At 37.7% G+C, this 21,239-nt stretch overlaps 6 protein-coding genes across 14 annotated transcripts in view; 2 read left to right on the top strand and 4 right to left on the bottom strand.

Annotated features, from left to right (window-relative positions):
- Positions 1–9,942, bottom strand: part of LOC111491695 (NAC transcription factor 29-like) — an 18,246-nt gene extending 8,304 nt beyond the window's left edge. The window contains exon 1 of one of the 3 annotated variants that reach the window (XM_023140877.1): positions 9,929–9,942. The gene's annotated coding sequence lies outside the window, so the exon portion shown is untranslated. Of the gene's footprint in view, positions 1–9,925 lie in introns of all 3 variants that reach the window. The other 2 variants (XM_023140799.1, XM_023140722.1) reach the window with 2 other exon arrangements.
- On the top strand, positions 116–1,655 carry LOC111491606 (mitochondrial uncoupling protein 3). The gene is made up of 2 exons (XM_023140620.1): positions 116–586; positions 1,006–1,655. Exons 1-2 carry the CDS (start codon positions 212–214, stop codon positions 1,546–1,548), a joined length of 918 nt encoding a protein of 305 aa, XP_022996388.1. The 5' UTR covers positions 116–211; the 3' UTR covers positions 1,549–1,655.
- On the bottom strand, positions 1,668–5,437 carry LOC111491881. 4 transcript variants are annotated; one of them, XM_023141231.1, is made up of 6 exons: positions 5,292–5,414; positions 4,596–4,713; positions 3,617–3,748; positions 3,044–3,166; positions 2,217–2,319; positions 1,668–2,138 (listed from the first exon to the last, which is right to left on the bottom strand). In XM_023141231.1, exons 3-6 carry the CDS (start codon positions 3,709–3,711, stop codon positions 1,878–1,880), a joined length of 582 nt encoding a protein of 193 aa, XP_022996999.1. In that variant the 5' UTR covers positions 3,712–3,748; positions 4,596–4,713; positions 5,292–5,414; the 3' UTR covers positions 1,668–1,877. The 4 variants fall into 4 exon arrangements, with proteins under 4 accessions (XP_022996999.1, XP_022996916.1, XP_022996766.1 ...); XM_023141148.1 differs by having other exon boundaries at positions 3,617–3,751; XM_023140998.1 differs by lacking the exon at positions 4,596–4,713 and having other exon boundaries at positions 5,292–5,437.
- On the bottom strand, positions 5,941–8,578 carry LOC111491369 (galactoside 2-alpha-L-fucosyltransferase-like). The gene is made up of 2 exons (XM_023140313.1): positions 7,984–8,578; positions 5,941–7,533 (listed from the first exon to the last, which is right to left on the bottom strand). Exons 1-2 carry the CDS (start codon positions 8,246–8,248, stop codon positions 6,083–6,085), a joined length of 1,716 nt encoding a protein of 571 aa, XP_022996081.1. The 5' UTR covers positions 8,249–8,578; the 3' UTR covers positions 5,941–6,082.
- A 35-nt stretch (positions 9,943–9,977) lies between the features above and the next one.
- On the top strand, positions 9,978–12,222 carry LOC111492108. Of its 4 annotated transcripts, none has more exons than XR_002719831.1 (3): positions 9,978–10,624; positions 11,388–11,461; positions 12,136–12,222. XR_002719831.1 is itself a non-coding variant. In XM_023141349.1 (2 exons), exons 1-2 carry the CDS (start codon positions 10,093–10,095, stop codon positions 11,396–11,398), a joined length of 543 nt encoding a protein of 180 aa, XP_022997117.1. In that variant the 5' UTR covers positions 9,978–10,092; the 3' UTR covers positions 11,399–11,911. The 4 variants fall into 4 exon arrangements, 1 of the variants encoding a protein (XP_022997117.1); XR_002719825.1 differs by having other exon boundaries at positions 11,388–11,653; positions 12,136–12,219; XR_002719828.1 differs by lacking the exon at positions 12,136–12,222 and adding an exon at positions 11,558–11,911.
- On the bottom strand, positions 11,950–17,322 carry LOC111491298 (phosphate transporter PHO1 homolog 3-like). Its single transcript, XM_023140195.1, has 14 exons — positions 17,058–17,322; positions 16,292–16,675; positions 15,286–15,643; positions 15,164–15,212; positions 15,007–15,078; positions 14,048–14,177; positions 13,825–13,945; positions 13,452–13,710; positions 13,261–13,365; positions 13,132–13,176; positions 12,891–13,040; positions 12,516–12,794; positions 12,289–12,425; positions 11,950–12,204 (listed from the first exon to the last, which is right to left on the bottom strand). Exons 1-14 carry the CDS (start codon positions 17,311–17,313, stop codon positions 12,105–12,107), a joined length of 2,445 nt encoding a protein of 814 aa, XP_022995963.1. The 5' UTR covers positions 17,314–17,322; the 3' UTR covers positions 11,950–12,104.
- Between the last annotated feature and the right edge of the window lie 3,917 nt (positions 17,323–21,239).

Genomic DNA, 21,239 nt, shown 5'->3' on the forward strand with positions numbered 1-21,239 from the left:
AAAAAAAAAAAAAAAAAAAAAAAAAAAAAAAAAAAAAAAAAAAAAAAAAAAAAAAAATAAAAAACTACGAGTGAAACATCCACCCAATTTTGATCCATTGACGTTGGGCATAAAAATTTAATAGAATTAGGATTACCCACATTTGTACACGAATCTCTCTTTGTGTGGGATTGGGATTCTGGAGTTGGAATAGGGTTTCGGGGACTGATCGATGAAGACAAGCGAAGAACATGGACGCCACAATCCCAACACCAAAATGTTGCTCACCGCCCTCTCCGCCATGGTGGCCGAATCCACCACTTTCCCCATAGACCTCACTAAGACAAGGCTTCAGCTCCAGGGCGAGTCTTCTTCCTTCTCTAGTTCCACAAATGCCTTCCGAGTGGCTTCAGCCATCGTGAAGGACCAAGGTCCTTTTGGCCTCTACAAGGGCCTGTCTCCCGCGATTCTCAGGCACCTCTTCTACACGCCCATACGAATTGTTGGATACGAGCACCTTCAATCCCTCTTCCTTGTGTCTGATGGCGGCTCTGTTTCCCTCCCTGCCAAGGCCCTTGTCGGTGGAATCTCCGGCTCCATTGCTCAGGTTCCAATTTTCCATATTATCATTTTACTAGGGCTCTGATTAACGATATTGCACATTTTAGAGACTTGGATTTGCCAATGAACTGCAATGTCAAGAAATTTAGCTAATCGAGTTACTAACAGTTCATGAAATGTATGATCTTCTGAATCGTACTGTTGGAATTGATTGATGATAAAGAATTCTTTCAGTGCTTTAAATTTTAGAATCTGGGATGGACTGAAAATCACAGGCACTGTCTAAACTGTCTGTACGCCTTGTGCTGTATCTATACTACTCAAGTGCACGAACTTTTTGCTCTAATACCACATTAAACTACCACTAAATTCAAAGTTTAAGCATATAGATTACTGAAAACTTGATATTTTATTGATATCCTTGACTAAATATCAATATATTTGTGTATACCATTAGTACCACAGGTAGTGGCAAGCCCTGCTGATCTTGTTAAGGTGAGGATGCAAGCTGATGGCCGTCTAATGAGCCGAGGTCTGCAACCCAGATACTCAGGACCCTTCGATGCCTTGACTAAAATAGTGCGTGGAGAAGGGATTATGGGGCTTTGGAAAGGGGTTGTCCCAAATGTTCAACGAGCATTTTTGGTGAACATGGGAGAATTACCCTGCTATGATCATGCAAAGCGTTTTGTTATTCGGAATCAAATAGCTGGGGATAATATTTTTGGCCACACCTTAGCTTCTGTAATGTCTGGTCTGTCTGCAACTGCCCTGAGTTGTCCAGCTGATGTTGTGAAGACAAGAATGATGAATCAAGCTGCTAGCAAGGAAGGAACGACCATGTACAACGGCACGTATGATTGTCTCGTGAAGACGGTTAAAATTGAAGGATTGAGAGCTCTGTGGAAGGGATTCTTTCCTACTTGGGCAAGGCTTGGTCCTTGGCAATTTGTCTTTTGGGTGTCTTATGAGAAGTTTCGCAAACTTGCTGGGATATCATCCTTCTAGTTAATAATTGCTATGAACTTGTTGGCATTGTGTTTTTTGTGCCGAAGCAAATAAAGGGTGACTGAGTATGATATTGATTTGCTTTGTCATGAGCAGAACTAGTATTTACGAAATCTTTATGCTTTTGAATCGGTCTATTATTAATCCAAAAACCGAATAACATTGAAAGAAAAATCCTTTAACATGCTTGATCCAATGCTTCAGATGTGGTAGTCACTTGAATCTAAAAAAATGTGTCGTTCCCTATTTAGCCAATTGCCAAAATTATTGCAAAAGCTAGTTTCCAGGGCAGAGCGAGAAGACAAATGGGAGGATGGAAGTCCTATAAATTAAACAACTCTTCCTGACCAGCCACTGCCTCTCATTCTGTCCTGCATTTCAGCTGCTCTCTCCTCCTTCAACCTTTGAGCGATCTCTTTAATCTTGGGGTTGAAGAAACGATCTCGCACGAATTTCCTTTCCTCGGCTTGTATCTCCTTAATAGCGCTTGGATACGGGTTAGGAGGAGGTTTCTTCCCTTGAAGACGTGCAATTTGCTTCAAGCGAGAGTAAGCCTTCTTTTTCGCCTTTTTCTCTGCCCGGTATTCCATCTGAATGACAAAAGACGTTATTCACAGAATGAAAAGATTCAAGAGAAGGGAACAAATAAAAGAACCCACAATCCATACATTGGCTACTGCCATGGCTTCCTCCTCACTGACACCCTGTTCCTTCAGTTCAAGCACTCGCAAGCCGAATATTCGGGCTGGAGGAGGATCGAAACTACAGAACCTGTAGAAACAAAAGGCAACTACTTAGGAACTTTCTCTCTCTCTCTCTCTTTTTTTTTTCCCATCCTTCCATATCAGGATTTCATCCATGCAAGATAAAACTCTACACATACATACATACATATATGTATGCTTCAATTGAACCATCTATTTTAGCAATGCTGATGTCTTTTAGAGATTCTATCCCAAAGAAGAAGGCAAATTCTGAGAGCATGCACGACAAATGACAAACTCAATTCACCATCCTTCCCAAAATGCTAAGTGTCATCGGGAACATTTTTATCAGCATATCTATTTTAAGCCAAGAATGTCTCTAGTGATTGATTCTAGAAGCCAACAGATATACCATATAACAGGAAGTAGCCGTAAAAAGTGGCATCACTAAAATTATGATAGGCCTTCAGAAGACTTAACATTGCTTGAAATTCCTCATTGTAGTTAAACATTGGTTAAATGCACGACCCAGACAGACATACAACAACCCATGGCAAAGCCTCAGCAGTAGGCACATGGAATTTTAATTCATGAATATCCAACAAGAGTTTTCTACGTCACGAGCACTCCAAACCCTAAAGATAGAATTTCCACAAGAACCTAAAAACCTGAGAATCTAATTTTACTTCAAGGAGAAAAGTAGCTCTCGAACAATGAAATCAATCCCGCATTTCAAACATGTATGATGGAGTAAAATGTGATAAACTACATATATAAGAGAAGCATCATACTTGATCGCATCTTCGTATTTTGAATCTGGATGTTTCTGGAAGAACTTTTTTACATATACATCTTCAGGAAGAGTGATTGTCTTGACTGCTCCATCTATTCGAGGAAATGTAGGAGGTGGCGCCCTGAACAAGAGTGTAATGGATAAGACAATTGTTTCAAGCAATTGGAAGCTAACTGGAAGCGCAACTTTTTATGCATCCATTGCTACCAAGCAATGTGCTCAACTCATGAGCAGGAAACAACAGGAAAAAAATCCCAAAACTTTCAGTCCTTCCAAAGAATTTTATCTCAATAAGCAGTTTAAAATCATTTAATTCAATGAAAAGAAAACTTCTGTGAAATATTTCACCAAAAAAAGATGTCATAGACCTGATAAATTGAGAAACTTGAATCCAATAGTATCCCAAAAAGTTACACAAATCTAAGAAAAAAGAAATTTGAAGATAAGACCAAAAGATCATCAAATTTATTTTCACAAGCTAGAACAAAAAATTGAACATTTTCAAGATCCTAGAAAATGAAATACTCTTAAAAAGGCAAAAGTACGAGGAGTGGGGAATAGAAGAACTGACTGTTCCATGGCTTTGAGCCAAATAGGCTCTGCTTTGGCCAAGCCCTTGACGAGCTTTCTAGTCCTAGATAGCAAGTCTCCTTTCATGAAGGACATGGCTCCTCCTTTATGGACTGCGATTCAATCCAATGATCTACTGGATACAACAAAAAATTAGAAACCCATAAGAAATAAAATATTATGGCAAAGCAAAACCACGCCATGGGTATCATTAGGGTCTGTAACTAACAAATCAGAATGACAGGAACTATATCCTAAAAACATTATCGAGATACAAGAAGCTTTGCAATTTTCTCCCACTCATTTTTCATCTCTCTTTTCCATGCTAAGAAGTTTCACTCCCTTCAATAACACATCTCGCTTTTTTCATCACTCGAAGGGAGTAAATCTTCATCGTCATAAGGCCTAACTTAAAAGCAATTGTAGAATGAGTTTCTTGTAAAATTATAGCAGGCTAAGGGGGTGAAGTTTTAATGTTTGCACAAGAAAGGGTTGAGGGGCATGAACAAAATTGAAGTGAACCTACATGTCGAGTAAATAAATAAATGGGTGTGAATAGGTGGAATTTTGTGAAACGTAAAACAGACAGTAGAATAGAAAAGAAAAGGCAAAAACTAAGACCAAAAACCAGAAGCAATAGTAGAAAGAAAAGCAAGATTATTGATCTGATCACAAGCCAGAAAACAATCTACTTAATAATGAATCAATGACAACCAAAGAGAAGCTCCCTGAAAATATAATGGTAGCCAAAACTTCCACCTAACGATATGCCAACAAGAATTTTCAAATATACAACAAACAAAAAGGCCCAAGATAAAAATCAAATCAGGAAAGTAGGTTTAAAAATTAAATCTGATAAACTACACAGCTTCACATACGAGGATAACTCAAAGGTCATGTACCACCCCCTCTTTCATTTTTCACAACTACAAAGTTCAAAGTCAGAAGGCAATAAAATAACAAAAACAGTCAGAACTCACATTCCTCCTCACTCCGAAAGGTACACCACCACAATTTTAAACACAATGCATTGCCTGCCTCCCTCACTGCATTGCCTCCCCGCTCACTAAATGGCAACTGATATGATTAATGGGCTAACTGCCAATAATCAGACGCAAAACACCAATCAAACGCTACTCTAGCAATGACTTCAAATAACACCACACACATGCCTAAACGCCTAATGAACTCCCAAATACTCATTGCACCAACGCTGTACAATCAATTGCGGTCTTTAGCCACAACAATCAATTACGTTCTTAAACCACAAACAACCAAACCTCCAATCTTGCTGGAAGTAGATCACAAGGCACAAAAATTATCACTACGCGGGCAAACAAACATTAACACGCCAGCACACCAAAAGCACAAACAACAGACTACGGCGGCAAACTCCAACCACACAACACAACACCACACCAAAAGCACAAAAAACAACACACCACCACACCAAAAGTGAGAGAGACAAACAACCACCACTGGCAACCTAATCAATAAATAAATTAAAGAACAAATTGAAAACCCAGTTCAAAACGAAACAAAAATCGAAACCACAAGTCAAAATTACATAAACAAGTTGAAAACCTAGTTCGAAATTTCAGAACAATGCAGACAGATCACAATCGATGAGGAAACCACAAGCCCAAAACTCAAACACGAACGAAACTAATAACTACCTGCGAAACCAACGAAATGATCACTAGAACGAGAGGGAACGGCCGGAGCTGAAAGAGTCCTTCGAAGAGGCTTCAATGGTGAGAGGAAGATGAGCCAGTAGAGAGAAAAATGATGTAGGGCTGAGAATTGTGTTGTTCAGGGGCAATTTCGGTATTTATATAACATTATATAATCAGGGTAAATTTTGTAGCTGTTTTGAGTCGATTACTCCAACGAAATTCACTTACTAACTAAAACCTAAAAAATCAATTTAAAATAATTTTATATTTTCCAACAAAAGTCTATTTTATTTTATTTTTGTTATATTATTTTTGCCAATTATCATCATTTAAAAATAAAATGCATACAGAGATTATAATTTCTGGTTAAGAATAAAAAGGTTTATACCAATATTTGAAGAGACATCCCGCCCAGTGTGGTTTAGTGATATCTCAAGGGATTTCAAGAGACATCGTCGCTCTTGATTTTGATACAAGACTTTAACCTACCGTCTAAGTAAAGATGCGCGCTATTAGAAACGATAGAAACCAAACTGAGTTACTAAGAAACGACCCGTTCAGTCTAGTTTATATTAAAGGTTTAAGCATAAATTGAATTTTATTTTTGTTGACCAATGAGACTAACTAGGGTGTGAAATCTCTCTTCTGCAAAAGAAAAAAAAACATCATTCTATTCATTAATTCCATGTTAAGTCTAAGCTTAAATGCTACTACATGTATTAGAAGGAAAAAGAAAAGAGATGAAGGCATGGGGACAAATCTCATTACAAGTCAAGTCAAGTCAGTGGATGTTATAGATCCTGATGGTGAACAAGCTTAAGACCCCAGCTCATGTCTTCACAATGTCTTACATGTGGAACAACTACACCAGTATCTATTCCTTTCTTTGCCTTGCAATCATAGAACGGAGGAGCATGAAAGCAAGGCTCCATTGACATCGCCCTACGACACGCTGGATCGGGCGTGGTCATGTTCTCCGCCTTGTAAAGAATCCATGGCTTCGATCCCCCGAGTCCTTGAGCCACATACCCAAACGTCGACCATGCACTGGTCACTAATACATCGCTCATACTCAGAAGGTACATTTCTGCCCATGCTTTCCTGTTGTGAGCCTTCTTCTCAGTCTGCTGATACATTTCGTAGCTTGGCTGGTGAACTGCAATGACCTCTCCCGTTGTGGTTGGGTATTCCCAGTACAAGGTTCTCAATTTTTCATAATATCCAGAACTCAAGGATGTCATCAAAACCGCTTTCACTCTTGGGCGTTCCAAGGGAACCGAAGAGAAGTCTTCCTTGTCTACGTCGGGAAGTATCTTCTCCTGAAGAGTACAGCTTAAAATCTGATCCATTATATGTTCGAATGGTCCCGATCCACTCTCGAACACTCTTACTTGAATTCCTATCACTTCATCTGCACTTGACAGATATGCTTCGTAGTATCTCGTAATCAGTCCCCAAACGTGATTCGATGGGTGGAAAAGATATTGACCCAGATGATGAAACACGTTGTCTTTTTGGGGGAATAAGTTACTCAGTTCGTGCTCGAAAGACGGGATCAGGAAGAGAGATGGAACAAAGTAGTTATCTGTCTTGAGTATCAGCCAAGGGACCCTACTTAAAAGAGCCTGTTCTTGATCACAGAAGAAAAGCTTGTCATGATCATCATAATCATGAACCAAATGTAGGTATAGATAGGATGGGAGCGCTTCTGTCGATTCGTTTAGAGTGTTCGTCTTAAGCATATATCCATGACAATTAGGAGATTTCTGATTAAAGTTGCTGAATTGATCCATCAAGGGGAAGTCATTTGGTAGCAGCCAAGTTTTTTCTGGGAAGGGCTCACAAAATAGATCAGCCATATCCTTCCCCGGATCGACAAGCAAGACACGATCGGTAAGAACGGCATAGAGGAATGCAGAAGCCAAAGTGAGTATCTTATTTCCCAAGCCACTATAAGACATCCACACAACATATTTACACTCTGTCAAACGAACACTACTGCCAGATCTGAGCTGCTCTACTGCTTCATCATATAGTTTTGTATGCGGACCACATCGTCGATGAAGCGCTTCATAGTCTCTAAGCTTCGAGAGGAGGTAAGGAGACGGTCTGTGGGTCAAAGTTCTTCGATATAAACTGGATTGATATCTACTCAAGCATGATCCTTCATCAAATCCAGGAATGAGAAGGCCTCCAATAAGCTTGTCTCTATTGGAGAGTCTAGAGAAACCGTTTTCTGAACCTATAAATTCAAAAACATGGACAAAAATGAATGAACACTAGAATTCATTATAGACTTGAATCATTCAAAATGCATAGATTCCACTCTTTTTGTTTCCTCTCCTGTGATATCATATAGGAAGTTGAATGCACAAATCTCCTCTGTGCATCTACTAACAATTTTATAAGATCTAAAAGGGTCCCAATGGCTAGAAGATGTAAATATATCAGAAGCTCCTGCTATCTTCTCTGTGCATCAACGTGCAGAACCAACCAAAAGAGGTTTAATAATGATACTCATAACAACAACGAAGACTACAGAGCTAATAAAAACAGTCCAAAAACTTTTTCATCAGAGGCCCAGCAACTACAAATCAGGGACATGAATCACTGAAACTATGGCAGGATCTATAGCTAAGAAATCAGACATCTGTCGAAGTTTTTTGAGTACCCATCACATGAAAATACTAACCTGAACTCTCAGAACTGCCATTAGTGACCACTCTTTCCAATGCTCTGGCTTCAGCAAAACCCAAAGAGAGATCCGCCGCCGGATTCCTGAACACCAAAACAACAAAAACGACCAACGGAAGACCTATAAGCAAATAAGTAAAGATCTCCTTCACCTTCATATCTCTGAGGAATCCCGATTTCGGAGCACCGTCCGCCGATGCCTGGAATCGGAGACGATCTATGGGCCTTGAACACAGACTTCGTCTTCTAAAAGCTCTCGTCATTCAAAAATTTCAAATGGGTAATATGGAAAACCTGGGATTTCTCCAGATTTGGCTCGATTCGATCGCGATATGGAAAGAAAGCTAAATGGGTATCATGCGCCAGCTCGAACAGAGCAGAATTTGGGGTAAAAGTTCAAATTTCTACAGGGTTCAACAAACGTGGTGAGGTGATTTGATTGTTTTATAGTATCTGCAGTCGGTATCGCCATTGATTGAGCATTGACTGCAGAAGGGATTTATATTTTAAGCTCATAAACGTGATTTGCCAAATAAATCTAGTTGATTTAATACAAAAAAATCTCGTGGGATGGCGAGGGTTGGACTCGGGATGAGGGTTTCAATACACTGATCAAAAGTTTAAGTGCTAAAATGTTGGTTCCATCGAAAAATCTTGCCGCTTTGGACAATAATGATGCAACAAAAATTGAAAATAATAGATTTTATGCAAAAATAGGAACAAGTGATTAAGACTATCTATTATTGGATATAATGTAAAGTTAATTTAAAAAATAATATATTTTATTTATATTTACGAAAATAGAGAAAATGGACTGTTTTTTTTAAATAATTATTGAATTTGAATGATGTCTTTACAAATACTTTTACCACCAAATTATCTATTATTGGATGTAATGCGTAAAAAACAATAAATTCTATATATATTCCCAATAATAACTAAAATGCACTATTTTTTTTAATAATTATTAAATATTAGATAACTTTACTAATATATTTATATTTATATCTCTTTAATAGTTTATATTATCGTGTGAGTTATGTTCAAATGGACGATATTCAAAGTGATGTATCAAAATAAATAGATTTTTAAAATTAAATATATGATATATTAGTTGTTTGATGTATGGTCCCTCCCATTCTTAAAACATAGGTCCTCATCTGACAAGTGATGGTGGAGTTAAGGCAACCGAATCAGGCATTAATTAATGGCAATTCAAAATTGTTGGCTACGATCGGGACAATTGAGTTTGATGTGATGAATGAAAATGGCTTCTCCCGTGTTGCCCTACTATGATGAGAAATAGCCAAAATGATGGCTCGTTTTGTGTAACTTTTCTCTAATATTATATATCATTTATTATTTTTGAACTTGAAGGTAAATTTTTTGTCGATATAGTTGTATATTTATGAAAAGTTATTTTAAAACCGTGTATAATAATAATTAGGTTAATATGATTTTACTTAATAATAATATAATTATGAATTATAATAGTCATAAAAATATAAGTTAATTAGATTGTGACAAAATATGACAAGAACAATCAATTTAGACTGTGTTGTGATTTAATTTTAAACATAATTATTTTTATACAAATGGGTAGTAACATTTTTGTGTTTCAAATAGTTTTTATTTATTATTTTGTTATTTATTTTTAAAAAATATTATTTCTTTTGTGATAAAATTAAATTTATTTAGATAATTTTGATTTAATTTTTAAGAAAATATTTTATTCAGTAATTAATGATTTTTTATGTATGGTAATTTCATATGTTTTTTTAATTTCTAAAAATTTTAAATTTGACAGAAAGTATTGGTTTAATCCGGTGTCGTTTCTAAAAAAAAAAATTTTAAAATGAAATAAAATTTATTTAATTGGAGCGACATCTATTTGTAATCCTTGGAGCTGTATTTCCTGAAAAAAAAAAAAAAAGAAAAAAAAAAAAAAGAAGAAGAAGAAGACCTATGACTGTGAGTCATTGACTAATTCTTGAGGGTTTTAGGGGTTTAAGCGGGCGGTGGAGCGACGAACGATTCCGCCTCAACGAACATAGGGACATTAACACTGTAAGCTTCGAATCCGATTACTCCTTCGGCATTGACTAGGATGTCAACTTCGGAGTCGAAACTCCAAGACGCAGAATCAAACGCCGCCGCCGCCGCCGCTAAAACACCGGAAGATCAACAACAATTGGGCGCCCCAAATCACTCTGAGGAAAAATCGCCCCAGGAATCAGTTCAATCAGGAAAGATTTCTGAAAGTGGAGGTGAAGATGAAGGAGGAGAGGATCTAGACGAGGAAGAGGAGGGGGAGTGTGGGTTTTGCTTGTTTATGAAAGGGGGTGGTTGCAGAGATAGCTTCGTAGAATGGGAGAAATGCATTGAGGAGGCGGAGAAGAACAAGGAGGATATTGTGGAGAAGTGCTTTGAAGTCACTGGGGCTCTGAAGAAATGTATGGAGGCTCATGCGGATTATTACGAGCCGATTCTGAAGGCGGAGAAAATGGCAGAAAACGAGGCGATTATCGAATTGGAGAAGGAATCAACTCCAAATGCTACCCAGCAACATACAGATTCCAAAGACCTGGAGGTGATTTCAGGTACCGAGAATTTGGAAGAACAGAAGGCCTCTGCTGCTGGTAAGTGAAGATCTGATTCCTGAGGCGGAAATCATCATTTTGTCGAGAGTATTTTAGTTTCTAGCAGATCTTTTAACAGGCCGTGGAAGATAATCATCCTTGAACTCTTTGTCTTGTGCACCGAAAGCTGATCATATTCCTTTCGAAGTATCATAGGAAAGAAGAGATTTTACCTTACAACACTTTCGATTTAATTCAATTTCTGATTAATTGTTCGTGCCATTGTTGCCTAATATCATTTTTTCCACAATCATAGTCCCTTATACTACCTTTGTCATTAGTAACTTATATTTATCTGCCTAGTCCATTTTGTAATGGTAACTGGAGTTCTTGGATTTGAATCTTGGATGTGTAGTTACACAATTTGATCTTTTGCCAATTAGATTGTCACTACGAATTATATCTAATGTTTAATTAGTATGAAACCAGTTCTATTTGTTGCATGAAAGCCACTAATTGACAGTTACAAGAGGGAAAACTTTCCTGTTCGATCAGAAAGGATACCTACACTGGTATACTTTCTTTCAAACCTACAACAAGAGGAGCCATTGGAATGAGATGGGTCAGTCAAGTTTATAGTTTCTTTTTTTCGAATCTGTGTGCAAATTCTTGAGATATAGGAGGTTGATATTAGTGAGATGGATCACAGTAAGCCTGTGTTTTTGTTCCAAAAGTTCAGTCACTCACCCCACAAATACCCAGAAGTGTGTCATATTAAGTGTTTGCTTTTGACACATTGATACCTACTAGTATTTCTTTTCAGATGCCCACTGAAGCTAGGGGCTATACACTTGAGGCCCATCTTATGCTACTTTTAAGGATTGTTTGAGATGAATGGTGAGATAAGGTTCTTTAGCTACTGAACATATCACTTTGAATTGCAAATGTATGGCTGTTGCTTGTGTGCGTGTGAAAACCTGGTTATCATTTCAGCTGCAGAACCCGCATGTTGAAGCTGATTCCTCTTTAAGCTCCTCATGAGTGCATAAATTTGGTATTATTGAGCTCGAGACAACATAATCTCTACTAGTAAGGCTGATCACTCTTTAGGCTTCTTACAGGGAAAAGTGCTAGTAGCATATCTCTTTATTTCCATTTCCAGTTTTTAAAGCTTAACCTTTCTATGTTCAATTAGTGCAATTCTGTTTGAATATTTTCCGTCTCCCTGCTAGAATGAATATTTCATCTACCAGAGTGTCTTACTTATAATAGTATAGACAGTTAACACACGATATTTGTGAAGTCGTTAGAGGTGAAAAAACACTGCTATCTTTTAGAAGCACCAGATCATTGTGTGCCCTTGTATACAACTAAGATCTCATGGCAGCAATTGTTCGTTTTTCGAACTAATTCCATTAGGTTTGAAGGAATCCTGAGAGGGTCAAAATTATTGCAATGTTGTGTTATTTAATATACATGATTTGTTAACATTTTGAAACAAGTAAACTGTATATCTTGAAAGAATACTGTCTGGAAAACTTTAATCATCTTTGTCATCGTCTTCATCGTAGTTGAAAGGCAGTGGTACAGATTTAAATGCACGGTACCTCCCAACATTGTTCAGATGCTCATTCTCCAACCTAAACCAGAAGGGCCATGGAAGATTTCAGAAAGAGGCAGCTTGAGGAAACAACCCAACCTAAACTGAATTTTTGAAGTCATACCTGAAGAAATTCCATATGCCACGACGAATGATCTCAAGGCTGGCCACTATTGTAATCAAACCTTCTGTATGCAGGTTGGAGAACTTGAAATCCAACACAGTTTGCAGCCAAGCAAACCTCAGTAAAACATTCAAGAACTGCATTTGATTTCCACAACTTGTTCAGATAACTAGAAAGAGATGGCCCTAACTTGCTTTTAGCAGTGAAACCTTGGGAGAAAAACTCACCATTGCCACAAAATAAACACTGTTATGACCAACAAGTAGTTTGTCTCTTAGCCATCGGTTTTTCGAATGGCGCTGCAAAAGGCCCCAGTCAATGGCGAGGTCCCAATATGTGCATATAATGGCAGCAACAGCTGAGAACACTGCCGCCAACACTTTCCAGGTTATTCCCTTGTTTAGACTGTAAGCTGTCCTCAAGCAAACAGCTACAATTGTCAAGAAGTACTTCACTCCGTTATATCCCTGCATTGTATCTTTCTCCTCAAACAGTCGCCTGAGACACTGTAAGAGTGAGAAACCAACAAAAATTTGTATGTTAGTGGTATAACTTTTCCCTTCTTTGGACAGAGATCAAAAGTTAGATGATGAGATTCAAACCTGAAGGAGACGAGACAAATATGGAATAACAGCAATGATGAAGCTGAAAGTGTTGAATACAGTATTGGTTCGACAAGTATCCCGTCGATGTTTGTAATCTCCCCAACCGTAATAGCAAATGTAGAATTCCAAGCTACGAAGTGCTTGCACCTGAATCGAGTCAAAGTAATTGTTTGAGGATCTATGATGTAGGTAGTTTCTTGAACAGAAGAACCTAAGAAAAAAGCTTGATGTAACTAACCTGGCTGGTTAACTGATCTGCCAAGAAGAAATCAGGGAAGACGACCTGTCGAAGAAACGTAACCAACATTAGAGGATAGTTCAAGAACCTTCCCAGTAGGTCGAAAGTTCAAAATCCCATCTTTCTTACCGTGTAAAGGGGAGCACATATGCAATGGTACAAAGTTTTTATGCAGAACAAGCGACTCGAACGATATAAGATGTTGAGTGGACACAAGAAGACTGCAATCACAAGCTGCAGGCAGAGAAAAAGACAGACTTTTAGTCACAAATTAATGGTTTTATGGCCAAATGAGTAGTGTTTTGTGAGACCATTCTTACAAGGAGCAAAACCAAAGGAAGAAGTTCAGTGACTGCTTGATATGACTTCGTTACAGGGTCCATCTCCATGTCAAGGTTAGAAAGAACACAGGCTAAAGCAAGAGTTGCCACAGCAAAACTGGGAAAAAGAACCTCTCGGTAGGCCAACTCAGTGCCTTGTTTGAACCCAAATATGAAGGAGTAGTTCACTTGGTATCGCCTCCAAAAGTATATGTTTGCTGCATACATTAGCAGGTGCAACACAACGAATCCAAACAAGCTGCATCAAACAAGCAGAGGAATGAATTAAAATGCTCTAACATTTACAGCAGACCATTTCTCTTTTATCAGGAAACAAGAAACGAAAAACGACAACGGTGTCCTTTTAAGTTACCTGTAAAGAGGAAACATGGTTTCCATATACTGGGTGCTGCCTTCTCTGTCTAGTAAATGTCGAGCTCGAGTAACGAAAGCGAGTGCGACGATAAGAGCTACAGTGCAGCCAGCAAAGAAACCTGAAATATTTGTTCAAAGTTAACCAAAATAATGAACATCAACGAAGGGAAGTCTGTGTTGGAAAAGGTTTGAAATGAAAAGAATCCATGATGGTTCTTTACCAACTGAAAATGTAATTCTATGTCTTTCTTTCTTTGCTTTGGGTCTCAAGATGTTCATTCCTTTGGTCCGATTAGCATTGCAGAAGTGTTTGATAAATGCAGCTTCCACCCTTTCCATTAGCTTGGAAACCTGATTTAATGGCAATAGTTAATGTCACAAATGAAACTCGAGATATTATGTGAATCATAGCAAACCATCTATGCTAAATATGAACCTAGTTCAACTAACCTAAAAACATGAACCATTGATCAAGAGGTCAAATGTTCAAATTTCTATCAACTATCCTACATATTGTTGAACTAAAAACAAACCATCCACGGACAGAAATCACTTATAATAGCTCAAGTCCACTGCTAGCAGATATTTAAAACGCGTTACGTATCACCATTAGCTTCACACTTTTAAAGCACGTCTACTAGGGAGAGGTTTCCACACCCTTACGAGGAATGCTTTGTTCCCCACTCCAACCGATGTGGGATCTCACAATCTCCACCCCCTTGGGGGCCAGCGTCTTCGCTGGCATAAAGCTCGACGTCTGGCTCTGATACCATTTGTAACAGTCCAAGTCCACCACTAACAGATATTGTCTGTTTTAGCCCGTTACATATCACCATCAGCTTCATAGTTTTCAAACGCGTCTACTAGAGAGAGGTTTCCACACTCTTATGAGAAATGTTTCGTTCCCCTCTCTAACCGACATGAAATCTCACATTGCCGAACTTTTTAACTATATGGAACTATGCCCGTGTTAAGAAATTATTCAAACGCAAGAAAAAAATATAAATATTTTAGATAGAAATTTAGAGAATTTTCACTCTCTTCAATTGACTTTTTGGAAAATGGGGTTTGAAATATTGCATTTTGATATCCTATGAGAACAATAGAATTTAGAGGAGAAAAGAAGTGTGCCATAAATTCAAAATAATTACAGCTAAAAGATGTTGAAAATTAAAGCAACCTCATCAGAACTCCCAAGATAAGAGCTGTCCACCATCTTCATGTATGACTTTCCTGCATTTCTTGAGGTAATCTGCAGCCATCATTTTGAAATAATAAGCTCCAAATTATGAAGAATCTCTTGAATATAACATAGAATATAATTCAACTATATTTACCTTATCATATTTCTTCATTATCTTTGAAAATGCCAAAGTATTCAAGAAGCTGTTCATCAAAAAATGAAAAGAAAATTCAGACAATTCCACATTATGAAGAACTAAGGATTTAATTGAATTACCTGAAGCTTTTTAGCAGCCTGAGTTTGTGGTAAAATACAACAAAAGCCCTTTTGAGTTGGTTCTCAATTTTGTTGAGATTTTCTCTGTTGAATTGAAGCTCTGAGTTCTTGGGGAAGTTGAAAAGGCCTTTAATGGTGGATCTTGGTGTCTCTAGAGTTGTGTTCATTGTTACACGATCAAGAAGTTCAAGTGGAGGTGGTCTGTTGGCCTTCATCTTCGTTTCTTTCCCTTCTTCATCCTTTGTGTTCTTCTCTTCCTTTCCATCTTTTTCTTCTTTTGATTCACTTTCTGGTTTATGACTTTCTTTGTGGCTCGACCCACCTTCTTCTATGGCGTCCATTGCTATATGAACCCGTCCTGTGTATATCCAACATGTAAACGTTTAGACGTGCTTTTGAAATGAGTTACTTTGACCCAATAACCTTTAATTATTAGGTTATGATTTGTGAGATCCCATATTGGTTAGAGAGGGGAACAAAGAGTTACTTATAATGATGTGGAAGTCTATCCCTAGTAGAAGTGTTTTAAAACTTTGAGTCAAACCCTATAAGGAAAAGTCCAAATACCAATATCTACTAGGAGTGGATTTGAGTTATTACAAATGGTATGAGAGTTACGTACTGCATGGTGTACAAGTGAGGATGTTGGGTCTCTAAGGGAGGTGGACTATGAGATCCCATATTGGTCAATGGAAAGCTCTCCCTAAAACGGACTTTAAAATCTTGAGGGAAAGCTTGAAAGGGAAAGCCCAAAAGAGGATAATATATCTGTTAGCGGTGAGCTTGGGCTATTACAAATGTTATCAGAGTTAGGCATCGAACAGTGTGCTAGCGAGAACGTTTGGCCCCAAAGAAGGTAGATTGTGAGATTACACATGAATTAGAGATTGATGAAAACCTCACCTTAATCCGACGCGTGAGGGGAAAGTTCAAAAAAGGACATAGTTATGTGATTTCGAGTAGTGGGTGTCATCAATTCATACAAACAAAACAAAGAAAAACTTACTGCTAGCTCGGACCCCAGAAGGGGTGGAAGATGACAAAGCAGCAGTAGAAACAGCAATATCAGTGGCCAGCTTTGAAATCTCCTCCGACCGGTCGCCGGAGAAATCCCAAACACCCTTTGGATTCTCCACTTTGATTCTGAAAGCAATCAAAGCATCCATTTGCTTATTCAACACACTCGCCTCCTTCACAACTTCCTCCACTTTCGACTTATAAAACTTGTTCACTTTATTAAACTCTCTATCCAACGACCTAAAGTACACCAACTCATACTCTCCCCCTTCCTCATCCGCCATCAAAAACGTCGTCCGATACTTCCTCGTCCCGTCCCGGCTCACCGCATTCACCAATATAGCCTGCTCCTCCACTGCATCCTGCGGCGACCCTGCCCCACAACAATAGTACACAAATTAGTTATAATTGTTGATGATTATTGGGAGTGAGTCCCACGTAGGTTAATTTAGTGGAAGATCATGAGTGAGTTTATAAGTGAGGAATACTATCTCCATTGGTACGAGGTCTTTTGGGGAAGCCCAGAGCAAAGTTATCGTGATTCCTAACAATAATAACCTCCACATGGGATTATACCCAAACCTCTATTTGTTGAGCATCATTATGAGTAAGAAATACATCTCTATTAATACGAGACATTTTGGGGAACCCCGAAGTAAAGCCACGAGGCTTATACTCAACGTGGACAATATTATACTATTGTGAAAGGTCGTGATTACTAACACTACTATCATCGTTATCATCATGCAACCAACCTGGACTTGCAGGATGGCTGTTGTGGCCGTGGCCGTGGCCGTGGCTGTGGCTGTGGCGGAGAGTCAGGCCGCTGAAAGCCCTGTAGAGGCTGAGGGTCCGTCTGAGTTGGGCAGAGTCGGTTACGGGGTGGTTTCTAGCGTGGGCTTTGTTGAAGGTGTCGATTTGCTTCAAGAGGGACTTGAGGAACTCGTAATCCATGTGGGCTTGCTGCCATTCAGGAACCATCTGAGCGGCAAATTGCTTGCCGAACTTCATTATGGATGATGCTCGTGTTCAACAGAGAGCTGATGTTTAAATTTATGATGGAAAGCAACACAACAGAAGGGCGACGTATTTATAGTTGAAAGAGTGTAAATATTGAAAGAGACGTGCATGAAATTTCAAATCATGGAGGACACGTGTCATGCAGGATGGGGGAGGAAACTCAGTCGGTCACTTCTTACTTAAAATATATAATAATTTATGAAAAAAGTTCATAAAATTATAAATATATGTACGGAAATGATAATTGAATTTTGGATGTCGTATGAAACAAGGAAAGAGTGAAAAATAAATCAAAATATTGACTGCTTTATTTATTTTTTTTTTTCAAAACATTGACTGTTATTTATTTATTTATTTATATATTCAGCGACTGTGTCAATCAGAACAATCAAAGGAACACGGTTCGATGTTGGAAACTTCGGAATTTGAAAAGGTGGTCTTTAATCAAAATTATTATTATATATATAATTAATTAATTAAATAAAACCCAGAAAGAATCAATTTTTAATATGCCCATTACATGAAATGGCCATATATTCGAATGATTTTTCAGAATAAAATTTTAAAAAAATAATTAAAGGAAAGATATTTCATAAGGTTGACTAAGTCTTTCCTAAATTTCAATTTAAATTAATGATAAATCTATGACTGTTTGTTCATATCATATTTATAATCATGTTTTCTAATCTTATTAATAAAATAATTTTATAATTGAAAATTTTGCATTGCACTCGCTCGAACCCTCGTTCTCTTGGGCAAGAGAGCTCATAACCGTAATAAATGCTAGCAAGGACCGCTGGAGTTATGACTACTCTCTTTTCTTGCATCAAAAAATCCGACCATGATTAATGTTTTATAACATTACTTTTGTTAGAATTGTTTTCAACGTATTTTCTAGTTCACGTTTTTCAAATTCTTTCTCTCAATCGTAATTTAAGACTCGAGTATATGTCTATATTGCACACAAAGGTCAGACTGACTTGTTTGCTAGATTAGAACAAGTGTCCGTAAAATTTCAAAGTTATCATGGATTAGGTCAGTTTTGGGAGAGAAAAATTAAAAAATTTCCTTTTTCAGTAAGTCAATTATGAGCAAAACAAAACAAAAACGGGGGTATTTTCCAAAAGCTAAGGCAGTAATAATTATCTCAACCACTTTCTTTGACACAAAAAGGAAAAAAAAAACTTTTTATGAACTAAGTGTCTTTGGCTTAGAATTTTCTAAACAAAACCCTTTTAATATATATTATTGAGCCTTCAACCTTTTGTTGCTCAAAGCATTCCACTAAATTCAAAATTTCAAGTTACTTTATTTTCTTTACAATTAGATACGAATATGGACGTGTTGATATGTTCATACTATGGGATTATCACGTTTAATTATTTTAATTACACATCAATATTAAATTAATTTTATTAAGTTCTCGTCTTGCATCACTCCTACGTCATCTCATCTACTTCTAATATGTATTAAACACAAAATCGATTATAAATTTTTAATTTTTTGTTTAATAGATTTTTTTTTTTTTTTTTTTTTTTTTTTTTTTTTTTTTTACTCCTAAACTTTTTTTTTTNAAATATCCAATAAACTAAAAATATATTGATTTTTTTAAATATAAATTTAAGGATTTACTAAATATTTTTTTTCTTATTTAACCTAAAAATAAAATTGCATTCTTTCAAAGTTGATTAACTAAATAACTTATTACATAGTTTTCTAAGTTACAAAATGGTTTTTTTTGGGTATTTATTTAATGGATAAAGTTTTTAGTCTTGTTTACCTAAAATCATTTTGTCTGAAAAGGTAAATATTGTTGGTTTTGAAATAGCTGACCTAACTCTGAAAAAAAACATTTATGGGGTGGTTTATAACGCAAAAATAAGACATCTTTTATAAAAAAAAAAATTTACTTTATAGGATATAAATAAATAAATAAACATATATATATATATATATATATATATATATATATATATATATATATATATATATATATATATATATATATATATATTTAAATAAAAATTATATCTTCTAGCTTTTAATGTGTTTTTAATAAGATATTTTAAGCATTAAATATGGATTAGAGGAAATACGTTAAATTTTCCAAAGGCCTTAGCTTTTGAGCCAAAATGTTGACCTGAATAAGATGGTTGGCTGCTACCCTTTTTATATGGAAAATTGTGGGCTCATCCTTGTTGTTGCTATGGAAGAGTAGAAATTTCTGGAACATGACAGAGAAAGGAAGGTACAGTAAATTTTGAATTTTGTTATATGTTATTATATTTACCTGATTCTCGGAAGGAAAAGGTCAAAAAAATACTGTAACATTTCTCCTCATTCAACTTTAAAGTAGTCCAACAACATAATTAGACCGTTACTACTTCTTCTATGGAGAAGGAGTACAAAATAATGAACTCAAAGTCAGCCCACTTTTATCCAACATGAGTAGAACTGAAACTCTACCGCCTACCGCTACGGGATATGACCCGTTACGTATCATTTTTATCCAACATGAGTAGGACGATGCATCATCTAACACACCACCTCGCAAAATGGGCATTGAAGACAAGTTGAGACATAAGCAAGACAGAGACATCAGAATAGACATGAAGGACAAAGATAGGCTTGTTGAAGGGCCGGGTAGGGCCCCGGGCTTTAACCTCAAAAGTCGGGGTTTCGGAAGGAATTTGGGCATGTGGTTCGGGAGTTAAGTCCGTCCATATGAAATATGAATGCTCGCCAAGTTTGATGTCAATCGGACACCGAACGGACAATGCACAACACCGTATGACAGTTCAAAAAAATCATGTAAAATGTACTTTAGGGTACCATGGTGTTAGCTCTCCACCACCCTTGGGCCCTATGGCCTAAGTGAGCTACCCTGCGTCACATACGTGTGTCACAGTGTGGGCGAGCGTGTTGAGACGAGTGTCTCGGACGACTTCCTTTGAAATGGGTTTTTGAAGAACAGTACCGGACGGCACGGGTGTGCCGGTATTGCGCCCTAGCCCGCGTATTGGAGGTTGCTACATACAACCACTATCCGGAACGGTATCTGTAAATGACTCGACATGGGCACAAGAGGGCCTATGCCTCGATGGAACCCGGATGGATGGATGTTCGGGAAGTCCCGATGAGATAAACGACACGCGGGCCCATTCTCGATGGCATGACTGAGCGAGTTATGATGGTCAACGACATCCCGAGACTCAGGATGGCGTCAAGACATATGAACCCTGTCGATTGGGATCGAGATGGCAAGATGAGATGTGGCGTTCCATTGAGAGACCTTGGCCCGAGCAAAGCCAAGGTCGAGCCGAATGACTTGGCCTAGCGTAGAGACAAGTCGAATGTGTCGCAGACAATTGAACATGCACGCACAGGCGGCGTGTGTGGTTGAACAAGCTTAGATTCCGCACAAGCGATGTTCGATTAGCGAAGACAAACCTCACCTAAGGTCCGACGAAGCCACAAAGTCGGGGCGAAAAATATATATGGGACTTAATTCCCCTCAAGGCTAGTCGTGAGCGTGTCAAGATCACGACACCGCACAGTAAAAAATGTAGGACCGTGACAGCTAACTCCCAAGGGGGAGGGATTGTGGGATCCCACATCGGTTGGAGGGAAACAAATCATTCTTATTAGTGTGTAGAAACCTCTTCCTAAAAAACGCGTTTTACAATCGTGAGGCTGATGACACTACATAACAAACCATAGCAGGCAATATCTACTAGCGGTGGCCTCGAGGTGTTCCAAGCTTTATGCAATTTTATTTTCAATTTTTGTATGGTAAGGAGGAGTCCTCAACCTTCATGCCCATTTTGAGTTATTTTATTTGTTTTAGGAGGATGATCCTCGCCTTTGAGTCATGGAGCAACTTGTATAAATAGTACTTTTAATTCAGAAATATTAAA

This window comes from Cucurbita maxima, unplaced genomic scaffold, assembly GCF_002738345.1.
Source record: "Cucurbita maxima cultivar Rimu unplaced genomic scaffold, Cmax_1.0 Cma_Scf00001, whole genome shotgun sequence".
In the NCBI taxonomy this organism is placed as follows: Eukaryota; Viridiplantae; Streptophyta; class Magnoliopsida; order Cucurbitales; family Cucurbitaceae; genus Cucurbita; species Cucurbita maxima.